The 20599-nt window shown below is 54.9% G+C and overlaps 1 protein-coding gene and 1 long non-coding RNA gene across 2 annotated transcripts in view; one reads left to right on the plus strand and one right to left on the minus strand.

Annotated features, from left to right (window-relative positions):
* The window catches only part of CPEB1 (cytoplasmic polyadenylation element binding protein 1), a 46308-nt gene extending 28680 nt beyond the window's left edge, over nucleotides 1-17628 (plus strand). Inside the window, exons 3-11 of the mRNA XM_023746930.1 lie at nucleotides 3529-3752; nucleotides 5699-5969; nucleotides 7900-8013; nucleotides 8266-8355; nucleotides 9222-9358; nucleotides 12735-12933; nucleotides 14268-14362; nucleotides 14844-14924; nucleotides 16172-17628. Coding sequence (XP_023602698.1) covers nucleotides 3529-3752; nucleotides 5699-5969; nucleotides 7900-8013; nucleotides 8266-8355; nucleotides 9222-9358; nucleotides 12735-12933; nucleotides 14268-14362; nucleotides 14844-14924; nucleotides 16172-16282 — 1322 coding nt within the window. The 3' untranslated portion in view covers nucleotides 16283-17628. The remainder of the gene's footprint in view (nucleotides 1-3528; nucleotides 3753-5698; nucleotides 5970-7899; nucleotides 8014-8265; nucleotides 8356-9221; nucleotides 9359-12734; nucleotides 12934-14267; nucleotides 14363-14843; nucleotides 14925-16171) is intronic.
* Nucleotides 17629-17854: 226 nt separating this feature from the next.
* LOC106695010 lies at nucleotides 17855-18547 on the minus strand. Its single transcript, XR_001346100.2, has 3 exons — nucleotides 18436-18547; nucleotides 18176-18312; nucleotides 17855-17909 (listed from the first exon to the last, which is right to left on the minus strand). It is a non-coding gene; the product is annotated as an uncharacterized LOC106695010 (long non-coding RNA).
* Nucleotides 18548-20599: the final 2052 nt, after the last annotated feature.

Here is a 20599-nt window from a genome sequence, read left to right on the forward strand (position 1 = left end):
CCCGCCCCAATGGCCCCTGATAAGAGCAGGACCACGGCGGGACGGTGGAGCAGGTGAGCAGGCAGTGCCAGGCCAAGGCAGGTGTGAGTGGGGGCCCAATGTCCCCACAGACGGCGAGCGGTGGCGTTGGGGGGTGGGGCTGCCACCTGTCTCCCAGGTGCTGAGGGAGCCGGGTGGGGGGCCTGGCCCTGATCGATCGCCCCACAGACGGGATAGTAGAGCAGGTGAGGGGGCAGCGCCAGGCCATGGCAAGGTGCCAGGTGGGGCTGCAAGGCTGGGGGTGCAAGCTGGGGCCTGATCCCCGCAGGCCACCCCAAGGGACCCCACCCGTGCACGAATTTGTGCACCAGGCCTCTAGTATGTGTATAAGTTCCATGGTTAATCTCTCCCCGTCCACCCCCTCCCTCTCCCTCCCCCACACACACCCTGGCCTTCCCTCTGAAATTTGTCAGTCTGTTAGTCTGTTACATGCTTCTGTGTCTCTGGATCTATTTTATTCATCAATTTATTTTGTTCATTAGATTCCACATATGAGTGAGATCATGTGATACTTGTCTTTTCCCTGTTGCTTTTGGATTCTTTCAAACACTTATTTCACTTAGCATGATACTCTCCAGATTGCTCCATGCTGTTGCCAATGGTGGGAGTTCCTCCTTGTGTACTGCCGCGTAGTATTCCATTGTGTAGATGTGCCGCAGCTTTTTCATCCACTCATCTGCGGATGGGCACTTGGGCTATTGCCAAATCTGAGCTATCGTACATTGCACTATGACGAACATAGGGGTGCATATATCCTTTCTGATTGGTGTTTCTGTTTTCTTGGGATATATTCCTAGAAGTGGGATCACTGAGTCAAATGGGAGTTTCATTTTTAATTTTTTGAGGAAACTCCATACTGTTCTCCACAGTGGCTGCACCAGTCTGCATTCCCAGCAGCAGTGCACGAGTGTTCCCTTTTCTCCACATCCTCCCAGCACTTGTCGTTTGTTGATTTGTTGATGACAGCCATTCTGACAGGTGTGAGATGGTACCTCATTGTCGTTTTAATTGGCATCTCGTATGATTAGTGATTTTGTTGCTCCCTTGGTTTTTGCTCCCTGTGAGCTTACGAACTTCTTCGCTTGCCTTGAATGTATTTTACAAAGTTCAGCTTGTTCTGGCCATCACTTTCTGAAATCATTATCACAGTTTATGCCACTCTTTCTTACATTCTTTACTTATTCCTGGGTGACTGCGTCTCCCTCTCTTCTCTCCCCAAACCCTGTTTCCAGAGATCACACTCCTGGGGAAATGTCCCACGCAGCCACATTGGTTTCTCTTCTCTCTCAGGCATTAGTTGGCATTGTGCTGTGAGAGCCGTATTTAAATAACCTGCAGTCTTGAGTCAAGGGGAATTCAGTGCGAAAGGTTTTTGGGTGTGGCGAAGGGAACTGACCAGAACTTCGGAGTAGCACGCCGTGGGTTTTTCTAGATCAGTGCTTCTCAGCTTTAATGTGCACACAAACCTCCTGGGGATCCTGTTAAGATGCAGGTTCTGATCCAGGAGGTCGGAGTGGGGCCTGGGATGCATTGTTAATAGGTTCCCGCAGTGGCCAGGCCCTGGAGAAGGCTTCAGACCTGGTTGATGTAGGTCCTGCCTTTTTCTGTTTAGACAGGCTTATCAGATGGGAGGATGTGGTAGAGATCATTCCTAGCTTTCACACAGGAATCTGACAAGGCCTCAAGATTTCTTTGTGGACATTGCAGAAAAAAAAAATTGCAGGTTAGTTGGAATTGTGCCTGGTAGCACAGATGTACCAACACCGTAGTGAACAGAGATTGATGCATGAGTGAAGGAAGCGGTCTGCAGTGGCACCCCTGTTGCTTTTGGATTCTTTCAAACACACTCTTTTATTTTTTAAAAATGTTTTTATTGATTTTTAGAGAGAGAAGGGAGAGGGATAGAGAGATAGAAACATCAATGATAGAGAAACATTATCGATCATTTGCCTCTTGCCTACCCCCTTCTGGGGATCGAGCCCCCAACCCAGGCATGTGCCCTGACTGGGAATTGAACCGGCAACCTCTTGGTTCATGGGTCAATGCTCAACAGCTGAGCCACACTGGCTGGGCCAAACACACTCTTTTTTAAACTTGGGGTGAATGCAGAGCTGTGGCCCATACTGACCATGCCCAAGCCCTTTGGGCTGTTGCTGGGAGTTGTCATGCAGCTGCTCTGTGCTGGGCTTCCCTTGAGGACTCTGGGCTCTGCATCACTCTCGACATTTCACGCGCAAACATTGCCTGTGTGCTGAACACTTTTCCTGACAGTGTCGTGAAGGGGTTGGCATTCCTCCCAAGATGCATGACGAGGTGGAGACGTGCAGAGCCTCCTAGAGCACACGGCCACACGGAGGAGGGCGGACCTAGGGCTGCACCCGGGTGTGCCTCAGCCAGAGCGGGCTTGACCAGACGTCATGCTGCTTCCATCCCAAGCGACTGACATTCGGGGTGCAGCGCAGAGAGCCCGCATGTGCTAGCCCCTTGCTCGGGAGCTCTCGGAGAAGAGGCCTGCTCACGCTGTCCTAGGCCTCAGGGTGTGGCCCGAGTCCTCTACTCCAGCTGCGTGGTGTCGGGTGGGATTCTCGTGAGCAGGTCGCCAGGCAGTAGGGAGGAGCATGGTGTGCGCTGAAGGGGTCTCCTGTGGCAGCGTGGGCGTGTGCACCCAGACACCAATAGCAGGTGTGGCCCAGCCAGCGTGGCTCAGTGGTTGAGCATTGACCTATCAACCAGGTCACATTTCATTCCTGGTCAGGGCACATGCCCAGGCTGTGAGCTCGATCCCTGGTGTGGGGTGTGCAGGTAGCAGCCAATCATTGATTCTCTCTCATCGTTGATGTTTTTATTTCTCTATCCCTTTCCCTACCTCTCTAACCTTCCTCTCTGAAATCAACAAAAATATATTTTAAAAAAATAGCAGCTATGACCGGGGTCCCCAGTGGTACAGAGTTCCCCGAACGCTGGCACTGACCCCTAAGCCTCGGTGTCAGATCGCTGGAGCTTTGTTGTTGTTAGTCTTTTTAAAATATATTTTTATTGATTTCAGAGAGGAAGGGAAAGGGAGACAGAAATATCAATGATGAGAGAGAATCATCAATTGGCTGCCTCCTGCAGGCCCCCTACTGGGGATCGAACCTGCAACCTGGGCATGTGTCCTGACCGGAATTGAACCGTGACCACCTAGTTTATAGGTCGACACTCAACCTCTGAGCCATATCGGTCAGGCAAGAGCTGGAATTTTGTTGCTTCTGTGACAGCAGGACCTCCAGGCTTCACAAAGCTGTCCTGTAACTGCCTCTCACAGGCCCTGGGTGGCCAGTGTTGGTACTGAACGTGTGTCTGCTCGTTGCATGTGAACTGTGGTTCTTTGTGCTTTCAGTGGTTGTGCCTCAGGTTGTGCCTGTTGCGTGGCTATGGGAGAAGAAGAGAGGGCTGTTGGCTGGGAAGAAAACTAAGAAGTTACAGGACTTCCTTTATTTTTCCTCCTAGTACTGAGCATGCTCCACAACCCACTGGGCAATGTCCTGGGGAAGCCCCCCTTGAGCTTCCTGCCACTGGACCCCCTTGGATCTGACGTGGACAAGTTCTCAGCACCCTCAGTCAGAGGCTCCCGCCTGGACACGCGGCCCATCCTGGACTCCCGCTCCAGCAGCCCCTCGGACTCAGACACCAGTGGCTTCAGCTCCGGATCAGATCATCTCTCAGACTTGATTGTATGTCGCTTGTCGGGGAGCCGGGTGGGAGGGCCAGCACATTTGACAGGGGTACGTGCCCACTAGGATGCTGGAAGGTGTGGAAGCCATCGTGGGCACATACAGAGCTTTTCGTCCTCGACAGAATAGAGGATGCCTTGTACACCCATTGGGCGGTGCATTTCAGGACCTGAGCCCGGGACACTTCTTATGAGTTTCTCCAGGAGCCTTTGGGTCACAGTTACTTCACAGGCAAACATGGGAGTCCTAGCCGAGTTCCGTTTCCTGGCCTACACGGGGTGTTCTTTAGCCTAAACACAGTATCGTTTACGTGCCTTTATGTATGATATCTCAGAACTCTTTAGTGATAATTTTTAAAATTATGGGCATGCTCCGTTTTACTGCGCTACGAGGTGTTGCAATTGTTTACAAACGAAGGCAAGACCCTCCACCAGCCAAAGAGGTGATGACTCGCTTTCTTGCGGTGGTCTGGAGCCAGACCCGCAGCACCGCCTGGGTGTGCCTTCATTGGCAGGGCCAGGGTTCTCCCCTAGACCTGACTGCCTCTGGCTCCTAAAGCCTTTCCTGACCCATGTTGGCTGTCTGAGGCCTCTGTGCACCGATGAAGTGCTGCCCAGTGTTAATGTGGCACCCAGGCTCCTCACCTGCAGCCGTGTGGCGGGGGTGCCAGGCTGCGCGGAGCTGGCGGTGCGTTAGGTGAGGAGCACAATGCCATGCAGCCCTAGCCGCCTCCTCATCCTGGCCTCTGTTCCGGGTCCCTACACTGGCTGGTCGATGAATGGAAGGCTGGCTTCCTATCTCTTCCCTTCCACACCCAGGACTGGCCACCCTGGTTGTGGATACAGTTTCCCATTCGTAGCCCAGCCGTTAGCACCCACCTGGTCTCCTGTCCGCTCCCCTAGAGCATGAGCTGGCGCTCCTGTTCCCCTTGCCTGGCTCAGGCTGCTCCCAGAGGGGTCCCCACAGTGGGCTCTGCTACCCTGGGCCGCAGTTTCCTCCTGTAAATGGGGTGAGATGAGGTGCTTCTGGTTATGGCCTTCAGATGGGGTCTCAGTCTTGGAAATTTACCTCATAAAGCTTTAATCTTTTGAGTTTTGTTGAAAGAATTTCCTCAGGCCTGGCCCGTGTGGCTCAGTGGTTGAGTGTCGAGCCATGAACCAGAAGGTCACGGTTCAATTCCTGGTCAGGGCACATGCCCGGGTTTCGGGCTCGATCCCCAGTAAGGGACGTGCAGTAGGTGGTCAATCAATGATGATTCTCTCTCATCAGTGGTTCTATCTGTCTTTCCCTCTCCCTTCCTCTATCTAAAAATGAATAAAAACACACAAAAAAAGCACGTCCCCAGATACCTCACTCCTCACAGAAGAGGGAATAGAGGCAGTATTTGAACTTTTAGGACATATTCTGTTGAGTGATTATTTTAGTTTGTTTTTATGATAATGTGATGTTATTTTACCCACTGAAACCAGTAGAATTTAAAGTTTTGGCACAAGCTTAGAGTAAACCCCGCGTTCTTACGTATTTCTGATAGAACGCCCCCCCCCCCCCCGCAATAGAACGCATTTTGACTCTAGACCTAGGAATCTGACCAAAGAAAACACAAGATATGAAGCTACATCTTAAAGTACTTATTCATAGACTGAGAGTATCTGAGTGTTCATCAGTGGGGCAATAGGTCAGGGAAATGTAGCTTGGTCCCTAAATAGAATATCGTAAGTTAATTAAAAATGCTTACAAAGACTGGCAAAATGAAAAAAAGTTGACTTGGGGACAAAAGAATTTGTTTAAATTAGGGTAGGACAACTAATCTTAAAAATGCTTATGGAGAGAGTCTGGAAGAAAGCAGACCCTGTGCTTAATGGTATTTTTCATAATTTCTGCAGTGCAGTTGTTCCTCTTTCCACCAGACCGTCCTCTGAAAACCTGTCTCCCTTTTCCTCCTTCAGTCCAGCCTGCGCATCTCCCCCCCTCTGCCCTTCCTGTCTCTGACAGGGGGTGGCCCCAGAGATTCCTTAAAGATGGGGGTTGGGTCCCGGATGGACCAAGAGCAAGCTGCTCTTGCCGCCGCCGCTGCTGCCGCCGCTGTCACTCCTTCCCCAACCAGTGCGTCGAAGAGATGGCCAGGAGCTTCCGTGTGGCCCTCCTGGGACCTCCTGGAAGCCCCCAAAGACCCCTTCAGCATAGAGAGAGAGGCCAGGCTGCACCGGCAGGCGGCAGGTGAGTGTGGGTGGGCAGGCCTGGGCCGACAGGGGACCTGACTGGAAGAGGACTTGGCTGCGCGGTGAAGGCCCTGGATCTGCAGAGCACGGTCTGTCTCTGGAGTAAGTGCTGATGGGGACAGTCGAGGGTTTTTCCAGGCTGGCAGACAGGAAGGAGCGGTGACCTGCGTGCGGGCCATGTGGTGAGCGTTGGATCCCTCTCACCTGTGTTTCCCCTGGAGGCTGGCCGTGCGCAGCCGTCCCTGTTGATTCTCTCACGGGAAACCCTGGGCGGGATGCTCAGAGCTTTGTCTCCCTTCACGTTCCTAACTCAGGCAGGAGCTTTCTTCCCCGAGGCTTTCTGACGGGTGAGCTCGGGGACACTGGGGTGGGCAGCCTCTAAGGTAAGGGGTGTCCCCGGGTGTCCTGGTCTCCCACAGACCTTGGGCTCCGTCATTTACCTGAGCTGAGATACATACTGCATCTGTTTGTCATCTTCCGCCCGTACCCGGATGTAAATGAGTCACAGTCCTTGTTTACGGAGGCGTCAGGTGCCCACCGACCGCGGTTCGGAGGTGCTGAGCTGATGGCGGCCGGTGTTCAGTGTCTCCCTTCCCTGTGTTTCCAGAGGCATCAGGATGTCTGACTTTCTGCTCACCGAGCTGGACCTGATCTCATTCTCCTCTGATGGTGCCACTGCCCTGTCCACTTCGTGGTCTTGGCCGCCCATCTTTGCACTTTCTCCAGTGCCGCTGTCCCTGCGAAGGGATGTTATATCGAGTTCTGTTATTGTTCACAAAACATTGCTGATAGTTGACAGTTTCTTGCTGGCACGTTGGGCCTTTTAGGGAATGGCTTCATGTCATGTCATCGCCTGAGTGAACAGGAGGCTTGGTTTTCTTGGCTCCCTGTCCCGGTGCTATGGCGGGAGTGCAGTGGGCAAGGCCTGGCCGTGCCCACGAGGTCACTCCCGGATCTGGAACAGCACAGACCGAGTGGGGACAGGATTAAAGACTGCTAGAAGGCCGAACTGGTCACCAAGAACAGAGCCTCAACCTTCTGGCCCTTTAAATACAGTTCCTCATGTTGTGACCCAACCATAACATTATTTTCGTGGCTACTTCATCACTGTCATGTTGCTACTGTTATGAATCGTCATGTAAATATCTGATATGCAGGATGGTCTTAGGCGACCCCTGTGAAAGGGTCGTTCGACCGCCAAAGGGGTGGCGACCCACAGGTTGAGAACCGTTAGAAACTGTAGGGCCGAACAGCAGAGCAGTCGGAGTTTTGAGTCGGAGCCAGACACATCACAACGGGTTGGGACAGGCTTGTCACTGGCATACATTGGACGCTGAGTCGGGGGGCGGTCCATTATCTAAGGAAGGCCCGATGTTGGGGCGTCACACAGATAGCTGTCGGGGGTGGGGCCTGGTTCGGGCTTGGGAAAGGCTGGGACTCTGGTCTTGTTGGGCTGCTAGTGGGGGCGCTTTATTGGCAGGGTCCTAACTTCCGTGATGGATGAGTTCAGAGCGAAGGCAGGGAAAGTAGAGGCAACTGTTTCTTGTGTGAACATGTGGGGTAAGACCCATGTGGACCTGTCAGCCTTTGGGATCTCGTAACAAAATTGTTCTATTTACGTTCAAGTAATTTTAATTAGCATCGGAAGCAATGACTTGACAAAACTGCTTTGTGGTTAAGTTACCAGTTACGTGTTTGAAAACAGCTTGGGTTGTGAGCGTTTTTACCTACACATCTCTGTTTTCGTGGAGACAGAATTAGTGATGAGGGCTGGGCTGATGGGATTGGGCCGACGGCGTGGTGAGGTGTAAGGATTCCCGCCTTTCGGAATAGCCAGGGGTGTTCTCCCAGCCTGTTCTTCCTGGACACCTTCACCCCAGGGGAGGGCGGTGGTTCTCTGACCCGTTTCTCTTTCTCTGCCCTCAAAGCTGTGAATGAAGCTACCTGTACCTGGAGTGGCCAGCTTCCTCCCCGGAACTACAAGAACCCTGTCTACTCCTGCAAAGTGTTCCTCGGAGGTGTTCCTTGGGATATTACGGAAGGTGAGCTGCCTCCAGGCCTCCTGCTTCAGGAGCATGACGCTGGGCTGGAGGCCGGGCTGACCTCTGAGCTCAGGGTGCTCCCGGAGCCTGGGGAGGGGCGCTTCACTGACTCCCATCGTGCTCTTGTCGGTGCTTGCACCTGCCCCCGAGACCAGAGTCCTCTCAGATGTTGTTTGTGGGGGATGAGCCTGGGAGAGCTGGGCCCCTGGGGAGGGTGTGCCTCAGCACCCCTTCTTGTCCATCTCTTCGCAGCTGGATTGGTTAACACCTTCCGTGTTTTTGGTTCTCTGAGTGTGGAGTGGCCCGGTAAGGATGGCAAGCACCCCCGGTGTCCTCCCAAAGGTAATATGCCTAAAGGTAATAAAGACATGGTAGGAGCTTTTTTTTTTCCTCCCTGGCACATAATTGCACTGAGGGATGCTGGGATGTCACCGCTGCATGCTGGTACCGTGGTGTAGGCACCTGGAGCACACAGCTTTCCGCTGTCAGCACTGCTCCCCAACTAGCACCACCCCTCTGTTCTTCTGGCTAACGGTCCGTCTGTCCAAACTGACCTGCAGTGGGAGCTGCCTCTGAAACCCCCGTGTGACACTTCCTGTGCCCTCCCCCACCTGGACCCAGCCGCTTCCCTCTCAGAACAAGGCATTCGCAGGGCCCCCTTTGCCTGCCCCCTGCCTAGTTACATTGTTGCTGACCTCCTTCTGAGCTCCCCTTGGAGTCGGCAGGAAGGAGGACCAAGCCTCGGATCCCTCACTGGTCTGAAATGAGATCCCTTCCCTGCAGAGTGGAGGCAGGTGCTATTTTCACCCTGCCCGTCTCCACTGGCAGTGTCCCGGGGGGACGGGACCAGTGGTAACTAGGCTTTTAGAGCAGCACCCCCACTCCGCAGGTAGGCTGCAGACCTGCCTCTGCTCCCCCACCCTCCCCCGGCCAGGAACACGTGCTCTGGCCGGGTGAAGGGCTGTGTGGTATGACAGGCCCCGTCCTGCCTTGCCAACCTCCCCCTGCTCGGGTGGGAGAGGTCCCCGTCTCCCCCACCCCCCAGGCCTGGGCTCGGCAGAGCAGGGGCTCCCTTCAACAAGACTCCCCAGGAGCAGGACACGATTGTGTCGTACACGAGGCCGCCTCTCCTGGAACCGAGAGCTGCAGAACCAAGGCTGAGGAGGGGCTGGGGGATGCTGATGCCGCTTCTCTTTCATTGGGAATAGGGTATGTGTACCTGGTCTTCGAACTGGAGAAGTCTGTCCGGGCCTTGCTGCAGGCTTGCTCGCATGACCCACTGAGCCCTGACGGCCTGAGCGAATACTACTTCAAGATGTCCAGCCGGAGGATGCGCTGCAAGGAGGTGAGTGAGCGCCACATCCTCTCCTAAGAGGCCAGTTTCCTTGGGTGGGAGGACACGCAGGCTGCAGGTGAGTGTCCTGCTGAGGCAAGAAGTTCCTCCTGCCTCACAGCAAATACAGCAAAATACTCTCAATTCCATAAAAAAAAGAGCAACCTTTGGGTCCCCGTGGTATGTGTGTCTCTTGCCCATGGAGGTCACACTGACTCCCAGCCACCTTCTGACCCGTGGTGGGTAAGTCTGCAGCCCACACTCACCGGGATCCCTGCTTCTCTCCCGCCCTTTGCTAGCCGTGTGGTTCCCCTGCGGGTGCTCTCTCTCCTCACTCCCTTTCTATCGGCCGCGTGCCCTTCGCCTCTGGGGTCTCTAGCCCAGATTCCCTGCCTGTGTTGTGCCCAGATTTCAAAATCCCCAAAGACCACCAGGGAGCCAAGTCCGATGCAAAAGTAGAGTCTTTTTATTCAAGCTAGCTAGCTTGGTCCCTCTGCCTCCCTCACTGATGCAGTGGAGTGGCAGGAAGCAAGAGAGCCCGGAGTCTTGGAAGAACAAAGAATGTATAGGGCTTGGGTCAGGGGGTGGGGGCTCACTCCGACCACTGATTTGGCCGATTCCGGTTGGTTGAGTGAGGGCCGGAGGGCTAATGACGCAAGGGCAGGGTGCAGCTAGGGTCTGGTTACACAGACAGGAGGTGGCTAGCATACTTTTGGCCTTGGGCTAGTTTCCTTGCGTTCCTATTGGCTGAGATAAGGGCTGGCTGAGCAACTGATACATTCTATGGCTTTTGCTTGAAGAGGAGTTAGGAACACAGTTATCAGTCCCGTTCTGTCCTTTCACCTGGACCTCAGTGCGTGCTGGGGCCCTTCTCAGACTCACTGCGTCGGTGTGGAGGAGCTCAGGAAGCTCCTGTTCAGCCAAGCTGCCACGTGGTTCTAGGAGTGGATGGTATTTGAGAAACGGGTTTTGAAAACAGCACTGGTTCCTGAGCTCACAACGCCCTTTAAGTCACGAGGGCCCATCACGACCTCACATCTCGTAAAGGGGGCTGTTGAGCTTAGGAACCAGTGCTGCTGTTTTAGATTCTGGTTCCATTCACGTCCCTGTTGTGACATTGGACTAGATGTGTAGTGTCTCTGAAACATGGTTTGCTCCTCTGTGAAATGGGGCATCGAAGTGCCTGTGTTAGTGAGGAGGCAGTTGCCAGGGTCCAGGTGGCACGGAGGGTCTTCAGGGCAGTGACACTCCTCTGTGTGATCCTGTAAAGTTAACACATGTCCTGACACTAGCACCGCCCCTGGAATGAGGTCCCTCCCTACGGAAAGGAGGCGGGTGCTATTTTCACCCTGCCCGTTAGGGTGTCACACCCGTAACATACAACACTGAGTGAACCCTCATGTGAGCTCTGGCTTGGGGTGACAGTGCCGTGGCCACAGAGGTTCCCTGACCACCAAATGCACCTGGGGTGCAGATGCTGATGCGGGGGCTGAGCTGAGGGGGCAGGCATTACGAGGGAACTCTGAACCTTAGCTTAGTTTTGCTGTGAACCTAAAACTGCTCTAGAAAGTAAAATCTGTAGGGTCAGTGGGGAAATGTCTATTTTATTGAGGTGGTCGCCTCAGAATTAAAATAAGGCACGTGCCCTACCTGGTTTGGCTCAGTGGATAGAGTGTCGGCCTGCGGACTGAAGGATCCCAGGTTCGACTCTGGTCAGCGCACATGCCCGGTTGCCAGCTCCATCTCCAGTAGGGGGCGTGCAGGAGGCAGCCGATCCAAGAGTCTCATCATGGATGTTTCTATCTCTCCCTCTCCCTTCCTCTATGAAGTCAATAAAAAGATTAGATAGATAGATATAGATATATTCTAAAAACAAGGCATGTCACGAAGCTGGCTCTTTGTTTTATAGCTGTTTCCTGGTGTCAGTTCACATTTGTCTTAGTCACAGGGCAGGTCCATCCTCTGGCTGCCCCCAGTGACCCAGAGCTCCCCCTCCTCTCCGTTCTCTCTGCTGGGGCCCATGCAGTGACCCCTTGTTGCAGCCTAGGACTGGTGAGCATGCTCCTCTGCCTGTCCTGCTCTCCCAGGCCCCTCAGCCCCCTCTGTGACCTGCCGACTCCGTCCTGTCCCTCTCCCCTCCCTGCCCTGCAGTGACTTAGCCTCTGTCTGGTGTGCTGACCGTAGGCTGCCCTGTCGCTCGGCTTCTTCTACTTCCTTCAGGTCCCTTCCCACCACCCTGTGGTCAGCATCTGACTCCCTTCTCTCTTCTTTCCGGATCAGACACGTTACTCACCTGTAGCTCTGCTCTTACCTTCAGACTCACCTCTCCAGGCTCCTGCCTGCTTGGCCCGCCTTCCCTGGGGCCTCTCTTTGGGAATGGCCTGTGGTCCTCAACGGTTCTGTTTAGGGTAAGAAAAAGCTTGGAGAGCCTGGTGGCCCGTGGCATGTGGACCAAGATGGTGGCACCTCCCGTGGGAGTGGACAAAGCAAAGTGGGCTTTTGCATTTCCCAGTGAAATTAGCTCTGGGTAACTTCTGCCAGGCCCTCTCTTCCCAGGGTCCTCTAGCCTGGACCCCGGCCAGGTTCCTCCTGTTGTGCCACACGCCCAGGCCTGGGCTCTGCGGGCGGGTCTTCTGGGCTTGGCTGCCCGTGCCCGTGCCCGTGTCCCGGTGCCCCGGCCCCGGTGCCCTGGCCCCTGCAGGTCTGCCTCTCCTTCCTCTGAACCTCCTTTGCCTCTGCCTTTTGCTGGTTTCCACCTCATCTCTTCCTGCTTTGAGACAGTCTTTTAGAACTTTGCACATTAATCTTCCAGAACACTACAGTCTGCACTTCACTGTGGATCTCTGCCTGCTCTGCCAGGTTTTGTCCAAGGCAGAGACGTGGTCAGCTCCTGCCCTGGTGCTGGTCTGCTCTGTGAGCCTCCGTGAGTGACCCCTGCCCGCCTCTGTCGCCCCCATGGTGCTGGCATCCGGGCCAGTGACCACTGCCTACCAGTACCCTAAGCGCCCCAGCCTCTGCCCCCAGCTCCTGTCCTTAAGTTTCCCTGTGGAGCCTTTCTGCTCCTGGGGCTCTGGCCTGTGCTGTCTATACATCAGTGTCCACGGCCCTTTGTTGGAACCACACAGGTGACGGTTTGGTTCTGCTTTGCTTGCTCCCCAGGATGAGTGACTGCGCTTGGGCCACTTGCTGTCACCACTTGGACACATGGACTCAGTGAAAGTCAACTCTGGTTGGGCTCGGGGAGGGAGGCCTGTGTGCTGGGGACAGCACCACCCGCCCGCCGCCCGGGCCTCACACCCGGCTCCAGCAAGGCCAGGAGCTGCGCCTCTCCCTGCCAGAGCCGGCCTGGCTCCCTGCCAGCGTGACACACCTTTGCGTGCTTTTCCAGGTACAAGTGATCCCCTGGGTCTTGGCTGACAGCAACTTTGTGCGGAACCCATCTCAGAGACTGGACCCCAGCAGGACGGTGTTTGTGGGCGCCCTGCACGGGATGCTCAATGCCGAGGCCCTGGCGGCCATCCTGAACGACCTGTTTGGAGGAGTGGTGTACGCCGGGATTGACACAGATAAGCACAAGTATCCCATTGGTGAGTGTCCCACTTCTGTGTGGGGAAGCGTGCGGCCTCTGGGAGGTAGCCCAAGAGCATACTTCCCCGTGGGAGCGAGAGGCAGGCCTGGCCCAGGGCTGCAGATGGCGCATCCCAGCAGCAGAGCGTCTTTTTCTAGCTAAGCCACCCTCTGCGCCCACCCTCCCCCTCCTCCCATGAAAGGGGGAACACACAGGCAGGGATCTAGGAGGTGAAAATGGGACAGGAACTCGGGTGGGAAGCTCAGAGCCAAACCGTCTGGGACAGACAACAGGTCATCGTTCACGAAGAGGCCAGTACTTCCCTGAACTTGCCTGGCTTCCTTTATTAAGTGTCCTGTGCAGGGGCAGAGTCCAGTCAGGCTGAGGGAGAACTGGGTGACCCCCAGCACAGGGCAGTCTGGGCCCAGCCGCTGGGTTCTGGTCAGCCCCTCTGAGCAGGGAGGTCACTTCCAGACGCCGCACAGGAATCTCAGGGGCCGGTTGGAGGTGGAGCCTTGAACTTAGTGATCGGGACGTGGCTGACCCACTCCCCTCACATGGAGCCGTGTGCATTGGTGCTGCACCTCAGACAGAGCGGCCTTCCGCGGTGCGGGGTGGGGGTGGGGGGGCGGCCCTTGGCCGGACGAGACTCTCCCGGCTCCCTGCCTGGTCTCCAGGATCTCGGACGAGGGTGTGGCTGCTGGGCCCACCTTCAGAGAGAGGCTCTAGCTGAATCTTGGCTTCCATTCTGAGCCCTGTAGTCTTCCCTGTGCCCCTGCCTGCACCAGAGGGCTCTTCCCTCCCCATCCCCGTTAGCAAGCCTTCCCCTGTTCCTTTGGGGCTGGTGCCTATGTGGTCTGTAACCAGCCGTCTGAGTTGGTAGCCACCCACTGAATGTGGCTGTTGGGCCGCTGGAAATGTGGCTGGTGCCACAGGTTAAAACGATAAGGTTTTGTATATATTGGGTTAAGTAAAATATATTAAAGTTAATTCCACCACCACCAACTCCCCCCCCCCCCCCACACACTTAGATGTGGCTACTAGAAAACTTAATACATGAGTTGCTCACAATACATTTCTATTGGACGTCACTGGTCTAGAAACAGGGTTTCCTGAGTGCTGACAAGTGTTGAAAAGTGACATGTGGGAGAATTTGGCTAGAATGTCATTCTCGGGCCATACAAAATTATCAACTTAAAAATTAAGCCTGCTCTATTTGGTCAAACACTTTATTAACTCACCCCAGTGCCTTGGCAGGGCCAGACCAAATGCTTTCCCCGGCCCATACAGCCTGAGGGTTGGGCATCCCCACCCCTGTTAGAAGGTGAATTTGTTCTGCTGTTTCTACAACAGGGTCTGGGCGCGTGACCTTCAATAATCAACGCAGTTACCTGAAAGCCGTCAGTGCTGCTTTTGTGGAGATCAAAACCACCAAGTTCACCAAGAAGGTGAGGGGCTGATCTGTCCCTTCCTCTGGGCCAGTTACCACCAGGGCAGCTGAGGCGGAGCGGTCCCTGTGCTGAGTGTGCCCTGGGGACTCACGGGTTCAGGTCTCGGGGGCGCCTGGTTGTGGTGACTCAGGAGAGGGGCCATGGCTGTTGAGCCTTCTCAGCCTGCGGGGCGCCTTCCCTGGCTGGGCATTGCTGGAGCCTGACTCCTTCTCCTGATCTGTGTCCTTTGAACGCTTCCCTGGGTGGGAGACTGGGGGTGCAGTGAGCTGGGGGGCCAGGCAGGGATGTGTGTGGTTGCCCACACTGCAGAGGCTGCCAGTGGTGAGCTCATCTGTCCCCTGGGGTCTCCACACTCTGCGCCCCTTTACCCCAGGAAGCGCCCTGCATGCAGGCGGAGAGCCCCATCGTGCACCCTCCCTCCCAGCCACTGGCCGCCTGGCCATGGAGCCACTTCCTTCTCCTGTCTCGCTTTGTGCAGGTTCAGATCGACCCCTACCTAGAAGATTCTCTGTGTCATATCTGCAGTTCTCAGCCTGGCCCTTTCTTCTGTCGAGATCAGGTGAGTCCCCTGGGCCCTTAATTAAAAATGGTTCCGCCAGGTTCGTCACAGAGTGTTGGGGTTCTCGGGTACCTTGTGGTTGAGCACAGAGGAGGCGCTGGTGGTCAGACCAGCGGCACACTGGGATGGTTTGACCCACAGCTCTTGGGAAAGCTCTCGAGTTGAGTCTTGACGCTCGGGCCTTCTCCTTTTACACGATGTTGGCAGACATGCGGGCTGCTGATCATGGGTGGGTTCTGGGGGTGACAGGAACCTGGGTGGGCCTGGTCAGCAGGACCTGTGAGCCAGGCAGTGTTGTTCCAATTCTTAGGACTTCGAAGCTGCTATTCTCCCACTCAGGGACCCCTGGACTGTTTTGATGTTTATACCTGGTTTGTACCCCCAGTTGTCAGACACAGGCAGAGAGCACAGCACGGCAGCTTCTTGTTGACTGTTTCTGGGTGGCCGTGCACACATCTGGGCGTGTTTTTCAGCAAAAATGCTTCTTACACTTGAATGTGTGTGCACATCGCTTGAGGACCTTGTTTAAATGCAGATTGTGACTCAGCGGGTTTGGGGTGGGGCCCGAGGCTCCGTGTTTCTGCCAAGTGTCCAAGTGGTGCCCCTGCAGCTGGTCTGTGATACGTGACGGGAGCTTGGGGCCTGGCAGTGCGTCCACGCTAGTGTTTGCAGTGGTCGCTCAGGCTCGGAGCCCCTGGTTGACCATGGTTAAACCGACGCTCCCAGGTGAGGGTGTGCAGTACCTTGGATCTGAGGATGAGCATCTCTCTGATCAGCCTCACCACAGGTTTTGGGGGACCCTCCATTTTTAGGTAATTGCTCAGAGGTCAGTGGTTTGTCAGAGGTTATACAGCTCAGAGCAGGAGGCAGGACAGAGCCCCAGGGGCTGTCACCTGCCCTCACTTCGGCTGAAGAAGGAGGCATGTCCTTTATATTGGGACCTGGAGTCACTGTCTGCAGATGTCCTTGCAGGTTAGCATGGAGGTGAGAGAAGGGCGGGGCCTGAGGAGCCGCTGCAGCGGTGAGGGGTGAGGGAAGCTGTACACAGTGGGAGCCCTGAATGTTGGATGAAGTCAGGGCACCTGCAGGAACACAGCAGGTTTCCCGGGTCGATCAGGCCTGTGTGAGGGGCTCCAGGTTCCCGAGACCCTCTCTTCTAGCACCACGGAGGCCCCAGGAGGCCCACTCCCTCGCACACGGGGCCTGCGGCTGACACCGGAGCGCCCTGTCTCCCTTTGTCCACACAGGTGTGCTTCAAGTACTTCTGCCGGAGCTGCTGGCACTGGCGGCACAGCACGGAGGGCCTGCGCCACCACAGCCCCCTGATGCGGAACCAGAAGAACCGAGATTCCAGCTAGAGGAGCCGGCCTTGCCTGGTGGCCCTCGGCGCCCTCGGCTGGCAGGTCAGGCAGCGGCCTGCCCCCCCTGGGCACCTGGCGACCAGGGAGCCGGCTTCCCGAGGACAAGGGAAGATCGTAGTCACCTTTGCACTCGCTGAGTCTGTCTTTGTTTCTGCACTAATTAACGCACAATGAGTTTTGTCGGGTTTGTTTTCAGGGGCTGGGCCAGGGCAAGGACCCTCTGGCTCACCCTCCAAGCGACTCTGTAGTTTTCCCAGATTTTAGTTCCTCATTTTGCCGATGAAAAGCAAAAAAGAATTACGTGTCCAGAAGGTATTGACACGATGCCTACATCTAGGTTTATTTATTAAAAGCGCTTTTTTTACATTCCTTGCAATACTGATGGTGGTGATGCGCAGGTCTCGTTGGTTTCATTCTTGCAGTTGCCATACAGTGCCTTTCCATTTATTTAACCCCCACCTGAACGGCATAAACTGAGTGTTCAGCTGGTGTTTTTTACTGTAAACAACAAGGAGACTTTGCTCTTCATTTAAACCAAAATCATATTTCATATTTTATGCTCGAGGGTTTTTACCGGTTCCTTTTTACACTCCTTAAAATAGTTTTTAAGTCATTTGGAACAAGAGTTGTTCTTTTTTTTTCTTTCCTGGCAGCTTTTAACATTATAGCAAATTTGTGTCTGGGGGACTGCTGGTCACTGTTTCTCACAGTTGCGAATGAAGAGGAAAAAAAAATTGCAACCAAGAAAAAAAATTTTTTTGAATTGCAAACTGGACCGGGTAAAAGGTGTTTGAGCAGCTGCTGTATATAGGTTTAAACGGTTTATTGCACCTTCTGAAGTTGCACTTATTTGGGGGGGAGGGTTGATAGAAGTTTTTAATCACAAAGTCACAGGACTTCTTTCTTTTGTAACTGAGCTAAAAAGGGCTGCTTTTTGGTGGGGGCAGAAGAAGGCTCACAGGAGCCCTTTCTCTCAGAGGGGACAAGTACCCTTCCTTGTTTCTTTGATTTGAGAAATGTATGGAGCAACCGTTGCAGTGGATGGAAATGCTACTGGGATTTGAAAACTTGACTTTTTCTTTCTTTAAAAAAAAAATCGACTTGCCCCTCTTTGGGAAGCTGTGTGCCAAAGAACCAGTGTCATCCCCCCCCCCCCCATCCCCTCCCCGCTGAGCTGACCTTGCATTGTTGCCTATCCCAGCTACTCTGTGGGTTTTGTGAAGCTGTGTGTGAAGTCTCTACCTCATTGTAGTATATGCAGGCAAGACTGCACTCTCCTACAGATGTGTGGAGTAAGCTGTGGTGTCGTTTTTTTTGGCACATAATAAACACGTTGCAGCAGACTCCTGTTCTTGTCTCATGTCTCTGTGTCTGAGGGGTGGGGGCTTGGGGGCAGTGGGGTAATAAGATTTCAGAGTTAAAAACTCACATTTCCACTCTGGCTGATTTGGCTCAGGGGATAGAGCGTCAGCCTCGGTCTGAAGGGTCCCGGGTTCAATTCCGGTCAAGGGCACGTGCCTGGGTTGCGGGCTTGATCCTCAGTGGGGGGTGTGCAGAAGGCAGCCAATCATTGATTCTCTCTCATCATTGATGTTTCTATCTCTCTCTCCCTCTCCCTTCCGCTCTGAAAGGAATAAAGAACAAAACAAACAAAAAACCCTCACATTTCCTCCGATTTTCAGTGATGAGTTTCCAGCCCAGGTGGATGGTGGGACCTTGCGGGGGGCCTGCCTCTGTAAGTACTCTTGGTCACTTCCGTGGTCAAGTGCACCTTGGAGGTGGTACCACCAAGGCCAAGTGTGAAAAGCTGCTGGGGGCTCCTCCTCTCTCGGCCACAGACCCAGCTTGGAGGACGTGGGGGCACCGCTGCTCGGCAGCTTTTTGTCTCACTTTTCCTGTGAGCCTTGAGCCCGTGTCTTCCTGTTGGAGGGCCCTATCACCTGCCCTCGTCCTCGCAGGCTCCCGATTTGAGAGGGTCTGCTCATTCCGTCAGGTAGGCTGTGCCGGGCCCATCTGCTGGGCTGGTCCTTTGGAAGATAGCATTTTAGTTTGAGGTGCAGGAACCCTACACCCTCGGAAGGAGCATCCCGTGGCAGGTGCAGGAGCCCACACATGGGGTCGGGAGTCCCTCAGCCAAGCAGAGCCCTCACCTTCCACTTGAGGCCTGGATGGCAGCAGCTTGGTGTGAAGTTGGCTGGTAAAATAAGTTCCTGCAACTCTCAGAGCGAGTCCGCCTCTCCCCTGCCCATATATACATCGACTTCAGAGAGGAAGGGAGAGGGAGAGCGAGATAGAAACATCAGTGATGACAGAGATCACTGATGGGCTGCCTCCTGCACACCCTCCACTGGGGATCCAGCCCAGTGCGGGCATGTGCCCTGCCTGGGAATGGAACTGTGACCTCCTGGTTCATAGGTCAACACTCAGCCATGGAGCCACGCTGGCCGGGCTTTATTCTCCTACGCCCCTACTCCATAGAGCAGGGGTCCTCAAACTACGGCCCGCGGGCCACATGCAAATACAAATACTGTATTTGTTCCCGTTTTGTTTTTTTTACTTCAAAATAAGATATGTGCAGTGTGCATAGGAATTTGTTCATAGTTTTTTTTTAAACTACAGTCCGGCCCTCCAACGGTCTGAGGGACAGTGAACTGGCCCCCTGTTTAAAAAGTTTGAGGACCCCTGCCATAGAGCCTTCCATTCAGAGTGACTGGACTGACCGAGGTGATGGGTAGAGGAGTTGAGGAATGAGGCACAGCGCTGTGCCCCTTAACGCATCCAACCTGGCCAGCCCAGCCGTTCCTTGAGTCAGTTGGGGTGGAGGGTGGAGGTGGTTAGGTCTCCCTTTAACAGAGTTGGAGGGAGGGGGCAGGGTACTGCCTAGGCCAGTGGTCGGCAAACTCATTAGTCAACAGAGCCAAATATCAACAGTAAAATGATTGAAATTTCTTTTGAGAGCCAAATTTTTTAAACTTAAACTATATAGGTAGGTACATTGTTATTCACTTAATTAGGGTAACTCCTAAGCTGGCCTTTGCTAAAAACGTCCTCATTCTGATTGAGGTACATTCGCTGAGGTCGACCCCTTCCAACTCTCCCATCCACACTCGTCTTGTATACTTGTTTCGTCTGTCTCCTTTCGTTCATCCTCTCTCTATGTCCACCCCCCACTTCTACGGCCACTTCTTCAAAATAGACTCGCCCAGGCCGAAAACCGACTTCTGCGCATGGGCCACGAAGTTTCAATCGCACTGTACGTGCGCGCCCGCCCGTGGTATTTTGTGGAAGAGCCACACTCAAGGGGCCAAAGAGCCGCATGTGGCTCGCGAGCCACGGTTTGCCGACCACGGCCTTAGGCTAATGAGGCCACCAGGGGGGCCTGCGCTGGTGGCTTAGCGGGCCGGGTTTGGGATGGGCATGGCAGAAACAGCCTGGAGACGGTGGTAGTTGGAGAAGGTGCCTCAGTTGGCAGCATTGCAGGTGAGCTGGGCCCTGGGCTTACATATCTGAGAGCTTGCTTTGTGCTGGGCACTGTTCCGGGCATGGGGAGGAGCTGAGCCAAAGGGCCCTGGCGCCATGGAGCTCGCCCCTGATTGACTCGGGTCACTGTGACAAGGAGTAAGAAACATCAGCGCAGCTTTGAAAGGATAGTGACGCTATGTACGTTGGCGGGAAAGCCCCTCATATAAGGACGTTTGAGCAAAGGCTGGGGAAAATGAGATCAGCTGTCCCAGGTGGACCGGGCCCCCACCAGGCTGGCCCGACAGATCGCTGACCCGTGGACCAGGTGGGGGTCCTGGGCAGGGCGCCTCCTTCCTTCCTCACCTTTCCACGCCCCCGAATGGCTTCCCAAGGACTCCGCCTCCCTCCCTCCCTCTGTCGCCCTGGCCTGGAGCACAGCAAATAGGCGACCTGGTCCCAGAACCTGGGGCTAGAGAAGCCGGACCAAGGCTGCGCGGGGCGGGGCGGGGCGGGGCGGGGACATGGAAACCGGAGACCGGCCGCCGGGGCTTGCGCCTGGGTCCGGCCCGCCCGCCGGGGTCGCCGCCCTCCCCCCTGGTCCGCGTTCAGGAGAGCGGAAGGCTTTCTTAGCCCGGCGCCCTAAAAGGCCTCTCTTGTGTTTCCTGTTCCCTCTTTTCCACAGGGCACCCCGCCACCATGGGTAAGGTTTTCCGGGGCCGGAAGTGGCTCTTTTCCCGCAAATCAACCTTCCATCCACGTCTTTTCGTCCGGTTCTCAACCCCGCCGACCCGGGCCTTCCGGGGGGCCGGTTGGGTCCCGGGTGTGGTTCACGCGTCCCAGATCTTGTCCGGT

The sequence above is a fragment of the Myotis lucifugus genome, unplaced genomic scaffold (genome assembly GCF_000147115.1).
Source record: "Myotis lucifugus unplaced genomic scaffold, Myoluc2.0 scaffold_765, whole genome shotgun sequence".
Taxonomy (NCBI): Eukaryota; Metazoa; Chordata; class Mammalia; order Chiroptera; family Vespertilionidae; genus Myotis; species Myotis lucifugus.